Raw genomic sequence first — 23,033 nt, forward strand, 5'->3', positions numbered from 1 at the left:
GCATGTGTTTGCTTGTAACTAAGCAACCAGGGGACCAACAGCTTTAAGTCCTCTTCAAAGGACTTGGTACTTGGATTAATGCCTTAATACCAAAGGGCACAAGCACATTGACTAGGTTTAGAATTTGTGACCTCCGGGTTACGAGACCACTGCTCTACCACTGAGCCATCGCATCACCTCAAATCACAGTGTACTTTACATATAATCAGCCATTAAGGAAAATACCATTCAAAATGTAAATGCATTACTAGTATTCAGTTTTATCTTCAAATGCCTATTGACTGACAATACCCTTTCCTTTAATTCTTCTCAGGCTTTCCCAAGAGAAGCACAGTAGAGTTCCATTCTTTATCTTTGGGGACTTCAACTTCAGGTTAGATGCCCAGGGTGTAGTCAAGGTAAGATGGAGTATCATTGGTTGTCTTAAAGCCCCACTGCACTACTTGTAGCTACTTGCGCCCTCTATAGAGCAAACAATGCCTAAGCGGTACCCATTGGTCCCCAATGATTCCCTTATTCCTCATTCTCTTATTTGTTAATTGAGAGCTGATTCAATGAGATAACCACCTGTCAGTGACCACGCAGAGAGATCTAATCCCTCCTGGCCAAACTAGTGCAGATAGGCTTTAAAAGAATGTATTTTTACTTTGTATAAAGAAGAACATTGTATTGCAAATAGAAAAGGCAAGGTAATGGTATTGTCTTTTTATACCCAGAAAGGCATTCACTTTCTTCTACATATATTTGTACTTCCATGCAGGGTTATATAAAGTGAAAACAATCTTCATGAATTGATAAATTTCTTATTGTTTGTCTGAGTCATTCAAACTTTCACCAATTGGTTTCTTCAACTGTTCAGTAAAAGCAAAATGTTGGATTGGCACTCCCAATTGTGGCAAAAATATGAAAAACAATGGTAGAGTCGAGTCCATGTAGTGTAGACTTATCACTACACATATTGGTATAAAAAGTGGGAAAAAATACAAGATACTTGATACATATAGAGGGTATCTATTTTGTTTTTCTTCAACACTTAAACCTCTGTTTTACTTAAGGGTAATTGGACATCATATTTGCCATACATGTAGGTACAAAACTGTAGGATGATGCATTTTTTTTCTTTTTTCATTACCGGTAGCCTCATCTATGTTTACAGTGGTGGTTGAGTAGTGACATTTGATCCTTTGGTTGTAAGGTTCGTGCGTCATCCGTTGATATTTATCCGGGTACACAGTGAGAGGATCCCTGTGTTGACACAGGCTTATCATACAAGGAAGCTGCTCAATTACACGTTATGAATTGTGCTTTATTATTATGCTGGTAAGAGAGAGGGAATGGGCAAAGTATGGGGAGTGATCAAAGGAGTGGGTTGGGGAGAGAGAGAGAGGGGGAGAGAGGGTGGGAGAGAGAGAGAGAGAGAGAGGGTTGGGGACAGGGAGAGAGGGGTGGAGGATAGGAAGATATGGGAGTGAAAGTGAGAGTGAGAGAGAGAGAGAGGGGGGGGGGAGGTGGGAGAGAGAGACAACAGGGGATAGGGAGAGAGGGGACTGATAGTGAGAGAGAGAGAGAGAGAGAGAGGGATAGAGAGAGAGAGAGAGAGAGATAGAGAAAAAGGGGGGTGGAAGATATCGGGGGAGAGAGGAGTGATAGAGAGAAAGGGAGAGAGAGAGAGAGAGAGAGAGAGAGAGAGAGAGAGAGGGGAGAGGGCGAGAGATGCAGATACGATACATTGATGAAGACCAGTTAAGATGTACTTCAGGACTAGATAAGGACAAGCCAGTTTTCAGGGACGTGTAGAGAGAGAAAGGGGGAGAGAGAGAGAGGGAGAAAGGGAGGGAGATGCATAAAGTACAGACATATTGATGAAGTACATGAGTTAAGAGGCACTTCAACTTCAAGACTATGACACAGTGGAAAAGTGGAGGCAGATGCTTGTACAGTGTAAAGTGAGAAGGGAGTATTAAGTACATGTACATGTAGCTCAGTGGAGGATGTGTATCATAGTGTGATACAGAGAGGGAAAAAGTGATAGAGAAAGGAGAATATAGAGAGAGAGAGACAGAGAGAGAGAGAGAGAGAGAGAGAAAGAGAGAGACAGACAGACAGAGAAGGGAGAGAGAAAGAGAGAGGGAGAGAGATGCAGTATATGCAGAGGCAGCCACTTACAATGTAAAGTAACAAGGGAGTATTAAGAGCATTTACATGTAGCTTAGTAGAGGATGTGTATCATATTCTTATTTTGTTCCTGGTACCTTAAGAATAGTGTAGACTACTGACATGAACTTCAATTTGAGGTTAGTGGTGTTTTATAGTCATCAGTGTAGATGTGCTGGCATGTCCTGTGCACATCGACAAATGGGCTCATGAGGTACAGATAGAGAGAGAGAGAGAGAGAGAGAGAGAGAGAGACAAAGAAAGAGAGAGAAATAAAGAGAGAGAGAGAGAGAGAGAGAGAGAGGGTTATTATGAATCTGCTTTTCAGCAGTACTTCCTGATGTATTTGAATTACAATGAAATGCTCCTTTTCATAATTCGTTTGCAGCATAAGATTTTTCAACAGAATCATTGTAATTATTTTGTATATACATATACTTTATGTATTTTGATATACCGGTAATGAATTCTGAATGTTATTATTATAAAATGCTTTTTCATAAATGTATGTTAATATTCATCATCATCAACTTCAGGTGGTGCTGTAAAGCGCTGCTGTGGTCTTCACGAGAGCACGCCATGCAACTCTTTCACCTGCCATTTGTGTTGCACCTTTCATTCCTTGTCCAGACACTTTCTTGATATATCATCAGTCCAAGATACATGTATTGGTGGACAACCTCTACCCCGTTCTCCTTCGACTGCTCCTTGCAGTATTTGCTTCTCAACACCTTCTGATCTCCTAACAATGTGCCCAAAATAGTTTAGTTTTCTTTCCATGATTCCCCTTCTGATGGTCAAGTCTGTTCCAATCTTTTCCAGGACCCACACATTTGTCTTTTTTTTATCTTTGTTATTATTATAAAATGCTTTTTCATAAATGTATGTTATACATGAGTATTTTGACACTCCAGCCATTTGCCCCTTTAACCCTTAATATGGAACACTCTGGAAATATTTTGGTATAAACTGTTTAAAATGAATTACTCCATATTGAATCAATGAATTGTTTTGTTATTGCAGGCTCTGGTCTTACAAGCAAAGCCGACATACACCAAGAAAGATGGCGCTATCACCAGGATAGAATATTCAGATGAAAATAATTCTCAGGTAAAGCACCCATTCCAAGAATCTTGGGGGTGTTTCACAAAGACTAAGATCGACTTTAAGTTAAACTTAACTATGGCAGGCCATTCATGCCACTGGTTGCTCTCACTATTGGTCTCTCAATTATGATCTTTAGATAATGTTTTTTCCTTCAATAATAAGTTATCAAAAAAATATAAATTCTGTAGATTTGTGACCATGATTTGTACGTCCCTTGAGAGACCAATGCCAGTTAATGATGAGAGAAAATTGTGGCATTAATGGCCTGCCATATTTAAGTCCAACTTAAAGTCGATCTTAGTCTTTGTGAAATACTCCCCTTGTTAGTTATGTGCGTTGCAGAAAAACATAAACATGAATTCGGCCAACATTTTTGAGGCTGTGATCAGTTTAAAGAGTTGGGTTATGATAAGCATGACAAATAAATGTTGAGGGCATTTATTCTTTATTCTTTGAATGTGAGTTTGGAGGAATATCACAGGAGAAATGTCTTCTATACGCAATTACTTTTTAAATGCCATCGTATTCTTGTTCTTGTGCTTCATATTATTAAAGCACAAAGTCACCAAAATATCTTTATCACAGACATTTTTAAAGATAAATGACAATGTTTAATTAAAGATGATCAAACATGTAAATCCCAAACAAATGCATGACATATTGAAAACAGTATAGTTTGTAAATTTGTGAACTTTCACTACTGTTTAATGCACACTGAATGTGACATATTTATTGCAGGTCTTGTTAACGTTAGAAAAGAAGAAGTTTGAAATGGATGATCCAGATAGGATAATGGAGAATGGAATTCAATGGGTAAGTCTCATTCACCTGGTTTTCTGTCTTAACCCTATTTAGCCCGGGGGGGGGGGGGGGGGGAGCTTGAGAAGCCCCCCCCCCTCGACATTTTTCGCGATAATTTTTTAACGCAAGAAAATTTTGCACTGAAATTTTGTGACTTTTTTCTTTCGAGTCTTGCGCATCTTTTGAAAGAAATTTTTCGAAAATCGGACCTACCATTACAAAGTCACATGTCCTTTTGTCTTCGCATGTCAGCCCGAAAATCGCTCATTTTTGTGATTTGTGTACAAAACATATGGAAATCTCATTTTTCAAACAAACAGATAAAACATTGGTTATTTGGTCTTGTTGATAGTTTAAGGTGTTTATTTTGGGGTCAAAATAGTTGAATTATAGGTGAAAATGAAATAAAACAACAAAAACAATAAAATACATAAGTAAAAAAAACAAAGAAATACATAAGAAATTATCAAAACAATAGATAACATAAGGAATAACCCTGGTTTTTCAATTTTTTGTGTTGTATTATTATTCCAAATGGTCTAACAAATATATGCAGTGAGAAAGAATGCTTAATATGAATAATGTCTGATTTATGGGCAAAAATGTGAATTTTATGACCTTATTTGCATAAATTACCATAAATATGCAAATGGGTGAATTTTTCAAAAAATTGAAATTACCATAGTATTCTTTACACTTCACTTGACATGTATGCAAATTTTCGCGGCGATCGGGCGTTTCACGGCCGAGATCATAGGGGGGGGCCTGAGAAGCCCCCCCCCCCCGGCTATGCAGTTTCAAAATAGCCCGGGCTAAATAGGGTTAATGGTGATCTGACACAACAACAACAACAACAACAGAAACAACAACAGCAACAACAACAACAACAACAACAACAACAACAACTACAACATATTCTAGGGCAGCTACTTATATGAATATATTCTACTTGGCTTATTACAAAGTATCATGTTATTACCCCGGCTGTAGCTGAGCCACCATAATAAGGCACTGGAGCATTCAAGGAATTTCTTCCTACCGGTTACCCATTTTTCTACACCTGGGTGGAGAGTGCAGGCCTGATAATTACCCGATTTAAATCAGTTTCCTGATTTATTGGATTTTTTTTTTCCCCTGATTTTTTCCTGATTTATTTCTTTTTCTCCCCGATTTTTTTTCTTTTTCTTACTCAAAAGGGGAGAATATTGTTAGATGCCATTCCCCCCCCCCCCCCAATCCTCTTCTTTTTTTTTTTTTTTTTTACTCAAGGGGGGGGGGGGGGGGCGTGGTTGATGGAAAAAAAAAAGGTTTAGGGTTATTATACCTAAGTCACACCAACAAGACCGACCCCAGACAGACCCCAGACCTACATCAGGCCAAACTAGATGGAACTTCAACTGCGCGCAGTCGAAATGATGCCTCCGTCATAGAGCAATTTTACAAACAAAAACAGAAGAAATTTTTCATATTCAAGTTCAATTGTAATCCATTAACAGTTTCTCAGAATATCGTGATTACAAGCAATTTCTCATATACATATATGACCCTTTGATCTTTGACCTCATGACCCTAACATCTACTCAGTTCATTGGCTCTACAAGATGTCCCGAGTTAAATAGTAATCCATTTGTCAGTTCTAATGAGAATGCGTTTACGAGCTATTTTTGCATACATAATGAGCCGCATGACCTTTGACCTTGACCTTATGACCCCAAAATCTAATCAGTTCATCGGCTCTGCAAGTAACATACATGACCTAATTTTGGCAGGAATCCATCAATCGGTTCTTCAGATAACGCGATCACGAGCTGTTTTTGCATACATAATGAGCCCTGTGACCTTTGACCTTTAAACTCGTGACCCCAAAATCTAATCAGTTCATCAGCTCTGCAAGATACATACATGACCAAAGTTTGGCAGGAATCCATCAATCGGTTCTTCAGATAACGCGATCACGAGCTGTTTTTGCATACATAATGAGCCCTGTGACGTTTGACCTTTGAACTCGTGACCCCAAAATCTAATCAGTTCATCGGCTCTGCAAGATACATACATGACCAAAGTTTGGCAGGAATCCATCAATCGGTTCTTCAGATAACGCGATCACGAGAACGGGACGTACGGACGGACGGACGGACAACCCGAAAACATAATGCCTCCGGCTACTTCGTAACGGAGGCATAAAAATGCATTACATTACCCCCACAGGCAAAGAATCAGAGAGTGTAGGGTTGGTTTGGCATTGTAACTGGGATATGGTGATTAGGGTTTTAACTGGGTTGTAGGTGAGGTGTAGGGTTAAAATTAATTATAGAGTAAGGTTGAAGGTTGAAGTTAGGAGCTTGTTTAGTGTTGGAAATTGACTGCGGAGCAATTCTCGCTGGAGTGTACGTCGTACAAACTGTCTGTATATCTGTATAACAATTACAGGAAGTAAATGTACCTGTACTATTGGTTGATTCCCTAGAAATCTGCAATGTTGTGAGGGAAATGAAATGTAAAGAGTACAGAGACTTCTGGATTTCCTGAACTTACAGCTTCTGTTTCGGGTCATTGAGCTAAGATTTCATGGTAAAAGACACCATGCTCGTAATCAAATGCTAGTTCGACTAAGAAATTAATTAGAACATCATAGGAAAAAAAAGATTATGCAAGTGTAGAGGAAATGTATGCAGTACATCGACTTCTGTATTTCCTGTAATTACAGCTTCACTTTCGGGTCATTAAGCATCGATTCTACTGAATTGTAGACTTTGATCTTAATCAAATATAGTCATATTACATTTGTTTCGTCCTTGGTTCCTATTCTGTATAAGTGTCAAGTCTAAAGAAAGAAAAAAAAGTGCAATATATACCACCATAGAGCTGATGAAGTGATAATGAAACTATTTCTCATAACACAAAAAGATATAAATATGTATGTATGTATGTATGTATTCTTGTATTAAACCTAGGAGAATGACAAAATTCAGTCGTCACTGGGGGTATTGTACTGTCTTACATTTTTATGCCTTTTCTTTGTTCTTTCTTCCCCAGCTGTCAAGATTTGACAAGGAATTTAGCTGCTTCACAAAACAACTCTTAGAATATGATGTCACCTTTCAGCCAAGGTAAGAAAGTCCCATCCATTCATTTTTAATATAAAATTAAGTAGAAGTCATAAAAGTAAAAGCATTCACTTTTGATGACCTATTCTTTTTCTTGGACTGTAATCTAAGAGAATGCTTGAAGGAGAACAATGAATATTGTTGTTATCATGTGATGGTTCATGGCCAGCATTTGATACTTGTATTTTCCTTGTTTTATACTGCTGTTTTGCCCTGCCTATCACTTTTTCATTGATTAAAAAAAAAAATCTTGAAAACAGCCCTTGTAAATGAAAAATAGGCTCATATACATGTACCGGTATACCAAAGCCATTGTCAATGGTTTATTAAAGTGTGAATCTTGGAATACAGAAGTAGAGTGAATTTAGACTTGATATTAAAGAAAGGCATGATGCCTCAGAGTAGTGGTCTGGATTCAACAAGATGCACTAGTGCTCTTTGGTAGAAGTCTTCATTCTCAATACCACATCCCTCAGAGAGGTCTTAAAGCTGTACTTAGTCCTGCTTGCTTCCCTACAAAGCACACTTGCTTTCTTAGCAGTCAGGTGAAATAAGCCAATCAAATGGCCCCTCAAAAGAAGGTTAAATTTAACCCTCAATGTTAGGAGGAAAATGGATTCCTCTTATATGAACTGTTTTCCATTGAAGATTGCTTTGTACTGAACATATAGAAACATTACCGTAAACTTTTTTATGCACTGTGTATCTTTAACAAAATCTGAATGCATTTACGCCTTTAACATGTGTTTTTTTTTCCCTTCCAGCTATCCATACAGCGAGGATATCTCAGATGGCCACAGCTACATGAAGACCAGACCGCCTGCATGGTGTGACAGGGTCTTTATGTCACACTCAGCAAAGGCTCTCATATCGGTGAGCATTTCAACGATTGAAATTATATAAAGAGGAGGGCAAGTCCATGGTATTTGGTCATTAAACGTCCCAAACATTCCCCAGAGTAACAACAAAACAAAAGATAAAAAGATAAAAAGTCTAAACAAATCTGGCATCAACATTTCCTCATTATTTGGTCAGATTTAAGCTCTTGCTACTCTATCAACTTGATAGAATCATTGCATATATACCAAAATTGATGATGATTTTAGTAACATGTGGGACAAAATACAAGTACCTTGTACTTGGTGGGTTATACCGGATGGTCATAGTTACATGAAGACTAGACCACCTGCATGGTGTGACAGGGTCTTTATGTCACACTCAGCAAAGGGTCTCATATCGGTGAGCATTTCATTGTATTGACATTGATATAAAGTGACACCATTAGAAGATACCAATCACTTAATACACTTTGTGTACAGCTAGGATGTATAAAAATCAGCCTCAAAGTCTTGACCATGCTATATGTGGTTAAGAAGTAAGAAGAAAATAAAGAAGAACATGAAATCTCGTGAAACCTTCCAACAGGAACCCAAGTCGGGCTGGACTTTACCCGTCTTTCTGTGAATTAATGATTAGGAATTAAGATGAAAATAAAGAATAACATGAAATTTTGTGCATGGAACCCAAGTCTGCCTTTGGTTTGATGCACACCCTATTCTATGGGAGTGTTAACAGGTGTGTCCAGTAGTCTACCCACAAGTCATTTCTTCTTGAGAGTGAATTTAAAGAGAAGTTTGAATCCTGGGGAGAGTTGTTAGCATTTTTATTGTTATTATGCAAGTGTAGAAGAACATCAGAGAATTTTTTTCTCCCTGAAATGCATGGCTCTTCAATGCCTTCATATTCTAAATATGACATGAACAGCTTAAAAATGGGGACCACATTTTTATGCCGCATGTTTCATTTGTGTAGTTACATATACATCTTTCTGTGTACAGTGCTTGCTACTTTTACCAAGACTGGGCCAAATTTCTTATCATTTTATGATTCCAGAACCTTGCAGTACACACCAATACATATATGCTACATGATCAACCTTTTCTTTAAGCTTGCAATATCTCTTTATAGAAGCATACATGCCAACTGTTCAGATTAAAGAGGAACATTCCTCTTTTGGGGAGAAGATAATTATCATTTTAATGCAGGTGTTCCTCTTCCTGTACAAATTTGTCTGTAGTATTGAATAGGAGAGTTAGGATTGTTCCTCTTTTTTTTTTTAAATAGCATAATTTGTACAGATTTCTGATTTTCAAATGTTGGCATGTATGTAGAAGTAATATCTGAAGCTCATGAATGGTTAGGGAATACAGTACATCAACATGGTACCCTAACATACTAAGCAGAATGTTCTGGGGAATGGGACAGCAGAGGAGTGAATATGGTTCATTAAAATAAGTAGCTGAAGTAACTATTTGTTGAGGAGTTTAACATTTCTATAGGACCTCAACATTAAGGACATGCAGAAACTACTTTACTTCTAAGTTGTCGTGAAATTTCTCACCATTTTAGGGCAGAAATAAATTTGATTACTCTATCGATTCTTTCTATAATAGCTGTAAATTGTGGAGTAACTTTCACATGTAGAGATGGGGTGAAGTCTGTTTAGGTAATAGGCAAGCAAAAATTGTTCATCAATTTTCTCTTAGCCATTGAGGTACATGTATAATAACCTTTCATTTTCAAGATAAAAACTGCCATTTCTTACTTTTTGTTTATTTTGCTTTTTTTCAGGATGCAAACTCAATGCCATGCTACAACGTGATTGGTCAAGATGTGTGTATGGGGGACCATAAGGTAAGAGCTGCTCATATTCAATCCTCCAATAAAAGTAATAATATTAATGATTTTGTTTATCTAGGGAAGCCTCGGCATAATTGTTTTTTTCTGGGGGCCCTGTAATTATTATTTCCCCATCAATTGCCAGGTACCCATTCACACCTGGATAGCGAGTGCAAAATGCGGATTAAAGGGAAAGTCCACCCCCAAAATAAGTTTCTTTCGATAGAGGCAGAATAATAAGAAAATCAGGTGAGTGAAAGTTTGAGCAAATTCTGAATGAAAATAAGAAAGTTATGAATTATTGAAGTTGTGATCAATCAAATACAAATTGGCAACTCTGTGACTTATTGTACGAGCTCTCCTTCATTTGCTTTGTGCATAATATTCCATAAAATCATGTTTTCTTCGTTATTGATGACGGAATATATATTTGTTCCTTGCAGGGGGAGTATAGAAACATATTTGCAATTATTATATTTAGGGTGCATGTATGGTTGAAATTTTTCTTGAGGGAAAATGAAAATTTTAGATTTTTTTAGTACTGAGCAAATGGAAGTTGAGCTCGCATGATACGTCATAGAGTTGCCAATTTGTGTTTGATTGATCACAACTTCAAAAATCCTAACTTCCTTATTTTTAATCGGAATTTGCTCAAACTTTCACTGACTTGTTTCTCTCATTTTTCTACTCCTATTAAAACTAACTTAATTTCAGGGTGGACTTCCCCTTTAATGTCTTTGCTAAAAGACGTCTCAGGATATGGCACATAGAAGAAGAAAAGAAGAAAAGACGTCTGTGACAGACTGGGATTTAAACCCACCCTTGGATTGAGAGTCAAGTGTACAGTGTATGAACCACTATACCATGACACTTCGACTCTATTCAAAAGGAGAGGAGTTTTAAGAACATTGAATAGTACCTCCGTAATTTAATTCAGAACTCACTCAGAATTCACTCTTTTAAAAAGAAAAGAAATGTTCAGATTTTACTCAGTCTGTGGATGCTCATCAATTTTCCTTTTACTCTCATTTTTTTATACATACAAATATTTCAGAGATTACAATCGAGGGGATGTGATCAATTCATTATTTAAAAAGAAAAATGGAATGTCCTTATTTGAAAGAAAAGAATGGAATGTCCAGGTTTGACTTTAGAGCAACAAATATTTCAATGTTCATGAATTAAATTAAATTCAATTCAATTTATTTGTGTTTCCAACAAAACATTACAAATCAATTGTAAACATTTACAACAATTTAGGAATACATATTGGAAACAGAGGGGTCCACTAAAAAGCAATGCTTGTACAATTGCGGACCCCTCAAAAGATACTTAGGAATAATGAGTAATCAAAATAACACTGTATGGCAGAAAACTCTATGAAAGAAAAGAAATGTTCAGATTTTACTCAGTCTGTGGATGCTCATCAATTTTCCTTTTACTGTCATTTTTTTTATACATAAAAATATTTCAGAGATTACAATTGAGGGGATGTGATCAATTCATTATTTAAAAAGAAAAATGGAATGTCCTTATTTGAAAGAAAAGAATGGAATGTCCAGGTTTGACTTTAGAGCAACAAATATTTCAATGTTCATGAATTAAATTAAATTCAATTCAATTTATTTGTGTTTCCAACAAAACATTACAAATCAATTGTAAACATTTACAACAATTTAGGAATACATATTGGAAACAGAGGGGTCCACTAAAAAGCAATGCTTGTACAATTGCGGACCCCTCAAAAGATACTTAGGAATAATGAGTAATCAAAATAACACTGTATGGCAGAAAACTCTATGAAAGAAAAGAAATGTTCAGATTTTACTCAGTCTGTGGATGCTCATCAATTTTCCTTTTACTGTCATTTTTTTTATACATAAAAATATTTCAGAGATTACAATCGAGGGGATGTGATCAATTCATTATTTAAAAAGAAAAATGGAATGTCCTTATTTGAAAGAAAAGAATGGAATGTCCAGGTTTGACTTTAGAGCAACAAATATTTCAATGTTCATGAATTAAATTAAATTAAATTCAATTTATTTGTGTTTCCAACAAAACATTACAAATCAATTGTAAACATTTACAACAATTTAGGAATACATATTGGAAACAGAGGGGTCCACTAAAAAGCAATGCTTGTACAATTGCGGACCCCTCAAAAGATACTTAGGAATAATGAGTAATCAAAATAACACTGTATGGCAGAAAACTCTATGAAAGAAAACTCTATGGATGCTAATTTTTTTTCCCTTTTCCTCTCTTCTCTTTGCGTACCTTGCATTTTTTTCTCCTTCCTTCCATACCATCCTGCATCCATCGATCACTCACGTAACGACTGGATCATCTTCTTCTGCTTCTTGGTGGACCACAGCCAGTCTTCCTGTACTTCCCCCTGTCAAAGAGCGGTGCTAACATATCAGGTAATGGTCGTGCCAGGCGGCAATTGCGCCGTAAACGTTGTTGCGTGTTGCAATGACACCAGTCTTCCTACCACTCTACCACCATAACAGCAACAACAACTACTACCATCCCGCCTTCCACACCTCATTCCAGTCTCTCGTCTTCCTCTTGTTGCTCGGTGTTTTATATATTTGATATTGGTGTAGATGTATATTTGGTGTATGCTAGTGTTTTCCTGCCACGCCCTAACCACGCCCTCCCAACAGTCGTAACCACACCCCTTTGTTGCTGTCTTCCTCTTCCTTGTCTTCTTCGTCTTCACCTTCTTGGTCCGTTGCTTCAGTGCGTAAGTCACCTTCTAATTTTCTTTTTAATTCTGGGCCCGTTGCACAAAACTTACCATTGATGGTAACTTTGCCATCAATAGTAACTACCATGGTAACCTTGATTTTGATTGGCTGTTGAGCCCTGTTACCATGGTAGTTGCCATTGATGGCAAAGTTACCATCAATGGTAAGTTTTATGCAACGGGCCCTGGAGAGTAAACTTGAAACTTGCCGATAAGTAACTGAACAGATAGTTGTGCACGTTCATTCAGACTTCCGTCAACCATGTGCATTGACCTGATGATTAAAACCATTAGAGTATGAAATTAAACATGAAGTAAACGTCTCCCACCAGATCCAAAAGCAAAAAATTGAGTTTTTACTCAGAATTTTAAAAAATATGACAGTTTTCACATCTGTATATGGGAGGATGCAAAACTAATCATTGTGAGGTTGCTATTGCAGATAATCATCATCATACACCTGTATATAGCTCATATATAATTGGGTAGCTCTGAAGATAAATGCTGCCATGGACACTCGTTCAACTGCAGGCTGTTTAAAAACTATCACACTTTTGGCTTTAGTCATCTTACATTTTCATGAGCAAATTTAACTTTGGCATCATTTTTTTTATTCAGGGGCATTCCATTACCATGAAATTGCAAAGAAATATTTATTTACAAAGCTACTGAAAGAAATACTGAAATAGCCCCTTAATCCCTCTGAGTTATGTTGTTGTAAAGGCAAGATTCAAAGTTACTTTAACAGCTATATTGTTATACCTAAGTGTTTGGCATGAACTGCATGTGCTTTATAATTGTAATTACTATATTGGAATAATGTCAACTACATGTATTGTGTATCTGTGAATAATATTTTAACTGTGGTAAAAAAAAAATGTTAGTCCTCCTTTGGCTCTCAGATAATGATATTTTCTTTTACTTTTTATGCTTAGATGTTCTGTAATACGTATTAGTTTATTTCTTATTTTGTTTACTTTTGAAGTCAAGAAATCATAAATGATGTGATCCTTATTTAAAACATTGTGCTCAAACAAAGTCTCATAGTATACATGTACATATACATACTATACAGGGGCATTTTGTGAAAGGGAATATTTCCAATTTCCACTCTGCGGTCCATACTGATTCTGAAACTTCCTTCAGGACCTCATACTTCTCATATATAAATTTACATATACATTTGCTTTAATTATTCCATACAAAAAAAAAATCTTCCCGTGGAAATGGAATCTTAGGTATGATGGCGAATACGACATCACACGATAATGCAAGGGAATTTGTTTGGAGTTGAAAGATAAATACTGATGTTTGTACATGCGTGTATATGATATTTTTTTGGGGGGTGGGGGGTAATAATAGCTAGGATTGTTCAGTACTTCAAACATACACATTTGGTAAATTGGGAAGGGAATTAATGAAACGCCAAGGCAAAGTGAAAACATTTTAACAATGACAGATGGAGGTTGCATAAAGTACCTGCATGCAACAAAGACCCCTAAGCGTTTTCTCCTACATGTATCTGTGTGTGTACCGGTACTAAGTTTTTACAGAGTTGTGTAGTGAAATAAGCTTACAATGCCAATTTTATTTTTTGCTTTAATTTCTTCTGTGTGAATGAGTCTTATTAGAGAAAAAGCTACGGTAATTGTAAAGGAACATGATCAATATAAAATAGATGGTAGAAAAAAAGGAAAGGAGGTAACGAAAGAAAGAGAAAGCAAAAACAAAAACAAAGATATACCTTAGAAATATTCATAGCAGTTAAAGTGTGGGACAATTATACATGTCTATATGTGCCACATTGAACTGAACATAGGGAGTTCTGAGAAATGGAATGCCTCCCTCTTTTGACCCAAGTGCTTCATTTGTATGTGCATTTGATAGCTAAACAACTTCTTACCATACACTGATGTTACATTTAATGTTTTTATATCCCCCTGATGGCAATGTTTGTTGAAGCATACGAGAGAGAGACACGGTACTTGTTAAAGGAGAACAAAACAAAAAAACAAAAAAAATAGACTCCCAATGGAAATATTGCTTTTTAGAACCATTACATATAATTTCCAAAAACTGTACTTTTTGTATTACAAAAATCTAGAAGTACATTTACAGATACCGGTATGCAGACCAGCAAAATGTGAACAACGAAGACAATTCATAGTATTTTGAAATACAATAACAGTATTTACTCACACATGTAACAAAATGAATAGCTTTTACTTCATTACTCAAGACATCCAAAGTGTATTGCAAATAACATAACATTATTTAGGATCAATTAACAACTAAACTTATTCTACATTTTGCATTAATGCCCGGGAGGTCTTGGTATTTATTCATAATCCCATATACTCATTTTGCTATTTGTCATTCAAATAGTTATTTGCTGGTAGTATTACATGTATGCCTTAATTGTACTTATTGCAGGTATGTTTAACAACTAATACTTAAATGTTATTTGAGGTTTTTTGTAGTATTGGGTTCACTAGTCCTATATTTACAGGTGTACCACTCTATGTGAAGTGAAATCCTACATGTATGTACTTGTAAATGGAGTTCAATGATAACTAATTTGTGTAACTCTACTGAAAATTGGGAAGAATGATAAGTGATAAGAAAAGTTTTTTACTGTATATATACATGTATTCCCTTGAATTACCAGGTGCCCACTATTGTTACATCGTGTCGCATTATTTAAAAAGCACTTAGTGGAATGGGGTTTTATTGTTCTCAATAGAAATCTAGCGCACTCACACTGTAATCCCTGGAGAAACGGGAGTAGTACGAACAAATATTCAAACGTGGAAGATTGCAACAAGGAAGAAGTATGAACAGGTTTGTGTAAGCACCATGTCCCCTGTGGGTGTGTTTCAGGGCCTGCTTAAGCCGGTCTCCGAAAGCTCTGGGATCCTTAGACACCCTCTGTTGCAATCTGAACCATAAATGTGTTAAAGCAATTTCAAACAAATCTTATGACTATTATTTCAGAAATTCTTGTTGGTTAAGGTTGTAACTTTAAACATGTGACTGATTTTCAAAGCTGTCAATTTAAAATGCAAACCTGTTGCTTTTACATGTTAAAACCCCTTGTAGACCCCTCTGGTAGAAGATTAGTCCACTTTTTCCATAGCTGTACTTGCTAAAATTGTTTCACTGAGAGCAGTGATGACCCGCTTTGAAGCAGAATAGAACTTCTGACTTCAAATTTTTGTTCAGTGCTGTAGCTTTGATGGGGGGGGGGGGGGCAGGGGGAGCAAGGGGGCATTTCTCCTCCCCCTGTTGAATGGCAGTTTTTAAAAAAGGGAGAGGACACATGAACTTGAAAAGAAAGTGATAGTATAGGCGCATGGCACTCTTGGGTGCCCAAAATCAAAGCTGAACCCCCAAGATGTCAACATTTTCACATTTTGACTATAAAATCTGAATTCAGAGCACCCTCCAATTTTTTTAAAACCATGGGGTACTGATGATAGGACTCTACTAACACTCACCCACCCTATGATGTTTATACCCCCCCCCCCCTCCCTATTAATGGTAGGGCCCACATTACGCCATCCATATCGCGTCGGAAAGAAACTTTATCCTGTGAAATAACTGTGACTTTTTTGCATATGATACCAATTATGACAACATTTTGGAAGGCATTGCATAAAGGGATAGACTGTATGAAATTGAAGAGAAAAAAAAGAAAAAAATCCTCCTGTTTGAGAAAAGGCCCCAATCGGCCTCAAATCAAAGTTGCATGATGGTTCCTGACAAGCAACCTAATGGGTCATTTCTCCATTTTAAATGTTGTAAACAAACTGTAATTGGCAGTTTCAATTTTTACAAAACATTTGATTTATATATACAGTACCTCAATCTTAAAATTTTTTTTCATTTCTATTTGTATATTTAACCCTGAATACAATTTATTCCAAAACTTATGTTGTAGCTGATCATTAAATGTGCTGTTGTCTGTGAAAATGAGGTGTAGTTTTGTTGGAGAGCAGTTTGAGAATTTATTACGACAAGAACAAGGGCCATGCCCCCTTTAAGTTCCTGTTTTTGGAGAAAAGGGACATTTTGATGATAAGGATATACTGTCAAAGTGTCGTACAGGCATTGATTAGTGGTCATATGGAACAAAACTTTGATCTAGGGTGAAATAAAAAGAAAAAACTTCATTCCAAGCAAGTGCCTATTTCCTATTTATTTCATCCAAAGATGAAAAATGACTTGAAATGACCATTGAGTGATATACTGGTACAAGTGTTTTAGTATTTATTGACCACAAAATTATTTGTTGTTTGTCATTTATGTAGTACTGCAGATTTTTATAAAATGTCAAAATGCTTTTTTTTCTGATCTGGAGTCTATGTAATTGTAAAGTAATCACACCACATCACAAAGATCTGCATGCTGAGAAGGAAAAACCAATGGTTTCACAATGTTCTTTGTAAAGCACAAACACTATATCTCGTTTCTTTCTTTCCCCCCACCTAAACCCCGCCCCCTTTCAAATAGCACAGTAGAGCCAGACACTAAGCGGCAGCGACTCTTGTGAATGTCGGCACCCACAACTCTGTGTAAGTGTAAACGTGTCACTTTTTGAACCGTCACAATATCATTTGTCTACAATTCTGCTTGTTTTGTATTTGTATATAAATAAATATATGTTTAAATGCAATTTTTTCCCTTATACTAGGAGCCCATAATCGTAATGTTAAATGTGATTAGAAACTGATCGTAGCAATGGTGTGCTACAAGTAAAAAAAAAAAAAAGAGGTTTACCCGTGGTTGTATACAAAGGTTTGCTTCAAGTGAACATAAATATGCGTGACTTGGCTATTAAGACAGTATTTGATGACGAAGACAGATTTTAAAGTATTTTTCAGAAACTTTTAACACTTTGTGAAAAAGTGCGTAATGAACAAGATTATTTTAAGGATTTGTAGGATGTACCATGAAGGGGTGCCTAATATCACAGCAGGAGGTCGTTTTCTGTTCTTTCTAAATATATTGAATTGTTAGGTTTACTGACTTTGGCATTTTTCAAATTGAGATTTGAAGTTTATAAAGCTATTTAGCAATGTCAGATGAAGGTAAAAGGGAATTCAAAGTCTTAGCAAGTTGAAGTGAATTAAGGGGGAAAATTAGACAGTTTTTTATGTTTATGGCATGAACAGTAAGAAACTTACGGATTATCAACATTTAAGTAATTTGAGATCACAGTATGGGAATGTTAAATTGGAAGTTTGATAATTTTAGACAAGTCTTCCATGTGCTCCTATGTTGTAGATTGTTGAAATTAACTTTTTTTATAATTTTAATGATGAGCAAGATTATTTTTCTTCAATGGGAGAACAATTACCAATATGCCATTGAGTGTCAGTAGTCCTTTTAGTGATGTGCATAGTATTTATTTTCATCATCTTCATCATTATCATCATCATCGTCATCATCATCATCATTATCGTTGTCATTATTGCCATTATCTTCATTATCATCATCAACAGTATCATCATCATCATTATTGCCATTATCATTATTAAAAAATCATCCTAATCATCTTCCTCCTTCATCATTGTCATCAATTTATCTTCATTATCATCCTCATGAGAGTCATGATAATTATCATCATAATCATCATCATCAGTATCATCACTATCATCCTCATTATATCTATCATCATCATCGTCATTATCTTCATTATCATTCCCATGAAAATCACCTCCTCATCATCAATATCATAATCACTGATCATTGTCATCACCATCACCACCACTACCACCATCATCATAATCACCATCACCATCACCATCACCATCACCATCACCATCACCATCATCATTATCATAATCATAATCATCATCATCACCTTTTATTTTAGAAAGTGACATTATTTTTGTAGGGGTGGGGGCGCTCATGAGTGATATGGCTGTCTCCTTTTGTGAAGTCCAAAGTCAAATCTTTATGACCTGCAGTATACCGCTTAGCATGGCTTCCATTTACCACATATGCATTCTGTTGAATTTTATTTCAATTTTGTATGTGCTTGTATGATACCAGTTAAATGTTGTGGCAAAAATGTCTAAACACCTTCTCACGTATGACCCCAGTCCTGAGGATAAATTTCTCAACAAATATGAGAAGAAAAAGTGGGATTTTATCAGCGAGATGTATAACGCACCAAATTTGCCTTTACCCTATATTTACCTTTAAAATAAAACTAATGACTTAGTTCTTAATTAACTAGAAGTTTTACTCTGTATATAATATAGGAACCAGTGGCATGAAAGAGATGCATTATAATACTTTGTGGGCCTACCTTCATCCCCTTTTTGTGCAACTAAGCTGAACTTGTAGATTTCTTTTCAAATAAAATGATGTCTCCATCTGTTAGAGGGAAGTTTGGAATAGAAAGTAGATGCAGTGTGCTCATTGTGCACATTACAAGAAGATGTGTTGGTACATGTATTTCTTCTAAGAAAAGTGGAAATGTTGTCACTAATAATCATGGAATTTCATATCATCAAAATTAGTTCTCTTATTATTTCCCAGTGATTACTTTGTAAAATCAATAACTATTTCTTGATTGCAATCTCAATCAGTAGTGTGATATGTCAGGTATTTTATTATAGTGGAAAAAATATCCACCAATGTCTGATTGTTGCCAACTTGTCATCCTAATTAATATCATTATCACCCTTTTAAGGATCTTTAAAACAAATTAAGTCTATTAAGTATTCTGAATATTTGAACAACTTCCTTAATGGGTCAATCAATGAATAAATTTGCTTTGTTATCCTGATAACCTTTTTAATGATTCATATTTGAATCAATTATTTTCTTGATATTGATTTTGTAATAAGTTGAGTTTTTTGTTTAGTTTTTTTTTCTTTCGTTAAGTCAATATGCATTCTCATTATCCATATGTAAGTTTGTATGATTAAGAGCCATCATTGACAGATTAAAGCAATTCTTCTTCTCAAAGTCTACCATCATTAACAACTAAAATTATAATTTGCCCACACGTAAATGATAAGTACACCAGTTTAGATTCTAGAGCGGATAGCAAAAGCAGTTAACCTTTTCTGTTGCAATTTAAAGGTGCAATTTAACATTTCGTCATGGCTTTGTGAAAATTATTGGGTTTATTATTTATCTTACTATACATAAAAAGTCCCTGAATATCGTAAAACAAATCATCAATGCTTATTTTATTTCATTTTTTTTAAAAGAAAAAAAATTACTTTGATTTTAAACAAGAATTCTCTTTAATGCAAATAACTTGATAGTCATAGATCTTATCATAAGGACAGATATATCATTGTTACTATATCAAATAATCTTGCTTTACATTATTCAATTTCAACTGATTTTTAACACAAATTTCTACTACCAAACGTTGCACATTACCTGTTAATGGTTTGTCACTCCCTTTGGCGATTGGCTTTCTGCCGATTTCTTTAAGGGTTTAAAGGGATCGTTTAACAATGTTAAATCTGAGATACACGGCCCTACGTGTTATCAGTTTCTTTAATATGATGTAATATTGAAGCCCTAAAAAAATTGCGCTTCAAAATGATCAAGAAGTGCCTCAAAAAAGTAAAAATCTTTGAGTGACCGGTTTTACCATACTCGATTTCCCCAATAGACTGTAGTGTTATGAAAACCGTCAGGCGAACGGTTTTCAAAATTTGTAATTCCAATCATAAATATCTTGATAATCAGACAGGCGATCGGCTTGTAAAAGTCATGGGGTTCCTGACTGACCTAAAGGTTTATAATTTTCATTGCATCATGAGCTAAATCCAGAATTTTGTTTCAGAATCTGAGACAAAGTTACCAGATCCCTTTAAGGGTATATACATGTATGTATGAGATAGTTATGCAATACCTCCAACTCTCCCAGTTTGACATGTAAGCAATAGTGTACTCCTCCATTACCTGATGCATAGGATTAAAGGGATAGTTGAGTTCTTGTGTCAGATCGCAAATGTTCTCAAAGTGCATGGTTATTGCTCTTATTCTTATTGATGACATTTCTGGTGCCCTTTTAGAACCTAAAATTGCTATGAAGATAATTTTAGACCCCAAAATGTGTGAAATTTAGCCAATAGGATTATACCAATTCAGCTCTGCTTTCAAAAAAATACAGTGACTGTTAATTAATTAATTAATTCATGATAACAATTTTATAGGCCGGCTGGTTGTGCCTATTATAACCAACACTAAAAAGCCAACAAAAAGCTGACATCGGCATTGGCTGGAATAAAACGTATGAGTCCCTATTTCGTTTTTTCATCGGCTTTTTCAAATTATCTAATATTTGTGGTGGTACACAAATATTTTTTATAGTTTTATTAGTTATATTTATGGATATTTCAGCCGTCTCTGAACCGATTTTGATCAAACAAAGATGTTTTGTCAATTAAATTGTATGTTCTTTCAAATTTGACACTCAGTTTTTCATTATCTCACAAAAAATTATTTTGTGTAGTGCCCTCTGCAACAGAACTCGACTATCCCTTTGATTGTAATACAGAACAACCCCTCTTTGTTTTTAATTCCACCTTAAAATTAAAACATCCAGGTATTGCTTAAATTACCCAATGAAAATGTTAATTGTTTTTTGTAACAGATGTTTACCTTTACTGTTTCCTTAAGACTTGCAACTTTTTCTTATCAGCAAAACTCTTAATAGCTTTTCAGGTGTTCGATTCAATTTTTTAAATGACTAATTCCATACATAGAGAAAATGTTGCCATCAGACTATAATGGGCTATTAAAGATTAACACCACAGCTATGTGGTAATTGAGTTGGTATTAATCTACAAACTTGAGGGCCATTAGGATAAGATTAATGATGCGTTAGCGGTCGTATGGGTGGGTTTCTACTCTGAGTTTAGGGTAATAGGTTTGTTTTGTGTTCTTTCAAATTCTTATCTTTGTTGACAATGTAATTATGATGGTGTTGTTAATGATTACATATGTATGGACTGACTGTATTACCTAGAAAAGGCTAGGAAGGAGGGGGGAGGACAGAGCATGTCAGTCTCTTGTTCCTATTCATTCTGAAATATTTCTATTCCAAATGCAGGATGTCTATCATGCTACATAACTTTATTTTTTCTGGGGAAAGGGGGTATTTTAGCAGTATTTTTAGGAAAAGGAAAGACCCTTCATTTGCTGGCAAGCCTGGCATCATTTCTAACTTAAAAATTATGCTTACCTAATCAAATATGACAACAGGATTTTTTTTATCATGTACTTAATAAAAACAATGGTGAAATATGCTGCATTTATGATTTTGAAATGCTATTGAATCTTAAAAGCAAAACAATTTTTGCCTACTGAAACAAATATGAAAAAGTTGCTGTTATCATATACTGAAAATAGATGTGAAATATGCTACTTTGAAGATTTTGAAGTGCTTTTTAAGCAAGGGCCGGAGACAATCTGGTAGTTAAATTTGAACCAAATATTCCTCTCAAATCTCTCCTACTCCTAATATGAGAGGGATGTAGCGAACGATACACATGTTGCAACATCTCATGTAGATATAATTTCTTGGAATCTTAAGAAATTCAAGGCACTGTTCATATACTCTGTTTTTCAAAATTAACAGTTGGGTTGTTTTTCAAATGGATAAAGATAGAAAGTTTAATCGAGATTGAACTTTATCAGGCTTCCTGCTTGTGAAAAGAATCTGATATTTCATCACAGATAGGAAATTAAAACAACCGTATGGAATTGATTATTGTAATGAGACCTGGAGAGGATGAAGTGATAGATATATTTAGGAGCAATTTGGTAACGGGAAGCAAACTTCAGAAGGATGTTTTTCTGTACCACGTTGAACGATATCAAGTTGAAAGATTCTGTTGAAAAAGTTGAACATTTCTATTTAAACAAAATTGTCTAGTTCCCCCATATCTTCCACTTCTTAGTATAAAAGGCTTGAAACAGTCTACTCAGTGTTACTTATTGACATGCAATTCAATTCCTCCTATGTCTAACTCTTGCCTCACTTTTTAAAGTAAGTTGTCCTCGTTTGTAATGGGCGTTCCCAACACAAGCATTTGATTTCCGGATTTCATCTCCTTCCGCTTTTTAAATTTATTTACTACACTGTTCTATTTGGTTATTGTTAACCATATTGTCAATAAGAAGGAGATAAATGTGCATATCTTTAGAAGTGTTATGACATAAAGGGAATAGATTTACAGAAATAGTTCAATTGACATATGAAGAGTTTAATTCCAAAATGAGCTAAATCCACTTTTGATGAAAATTGAGTTATTGATATCAGAACGTTGTTCACTTAAGTACCCATCTTTCAACAACAGTATTTACCTAAATTTTGGGAGCAATTATAAAAAAAATGCACCTTCTAATATCACTTTTCCGTAAACGCCTGTACAAAATCTGGTAAACAA

At 35.5% G+C, this 23,033-nt stretch overlaps 1 protein-coding gene across 7 annotated transcripts in view; it reads left to right on the top strand.

The window, feature by feature from the left end:
• The window catches only part of LOC576800 (inositol polyphosphate-5-phosphatase A), a 72,544-nt gene that overhangs the window by 43,573 nt on the left and 5,938 nt on the right, over window positions 1-23,033 (top strand). For 2 of the 7 annotated variants that reach the window (XM_030985880.1, XM_030985881.1), the window contains exons 11-17: window positions 314-398; window positions 3,178-3,264; window positions 4,000-4,074; window positions 7,099-7,172; window positions 7,934-8,042; window positions 9,801-9,863; window positions 12,226-12,274. In XM_030985880.1, coding sequence (XP_030841740.1) covers window positions 314-398; window positions 3,178-3,264; window positions 4,000-4,074; window positions 7,099-7,172; window positions 7,934-8,042; window positions 9,801-9,863; window positions 12,226-12,274 — 542 coding nt within the window. Of the gene's footprint in view, window positions 1-313; window positions 399-3,177; window positions 3,265-3,999; window positions 4,075-7,098; window positions 7,173-7,933; window positions 8,043-9,800; window positions 9,864-12,225; window positions 12,601-17,115; window positions 17,178-23,033 lie in introns of all 7 variants that reach the window. The other 5 variants (XR_004064191.1, XR_004064189.1, XR_004064188.1 and 2 more) reach the window with 5 other exon arrangements.

This window comes from Strongylocentrotus purpuratus, unplaced genomic scaffold, assembly GCF_000002235.5.
Source record: "Strongylocentrotus purpuratus isolate Spur 01 unplaced genomic scaffold, Spur_5.0 spur5_scaffold_15, whole genome shotgun sequence".
NCBI lineage: Eukaryota > Metazoa > Echinodermata > Echinoidea > Camarodonta > Strongylocentrotidae > Strongylocentrotus > Strongylocentrotus purpuratus.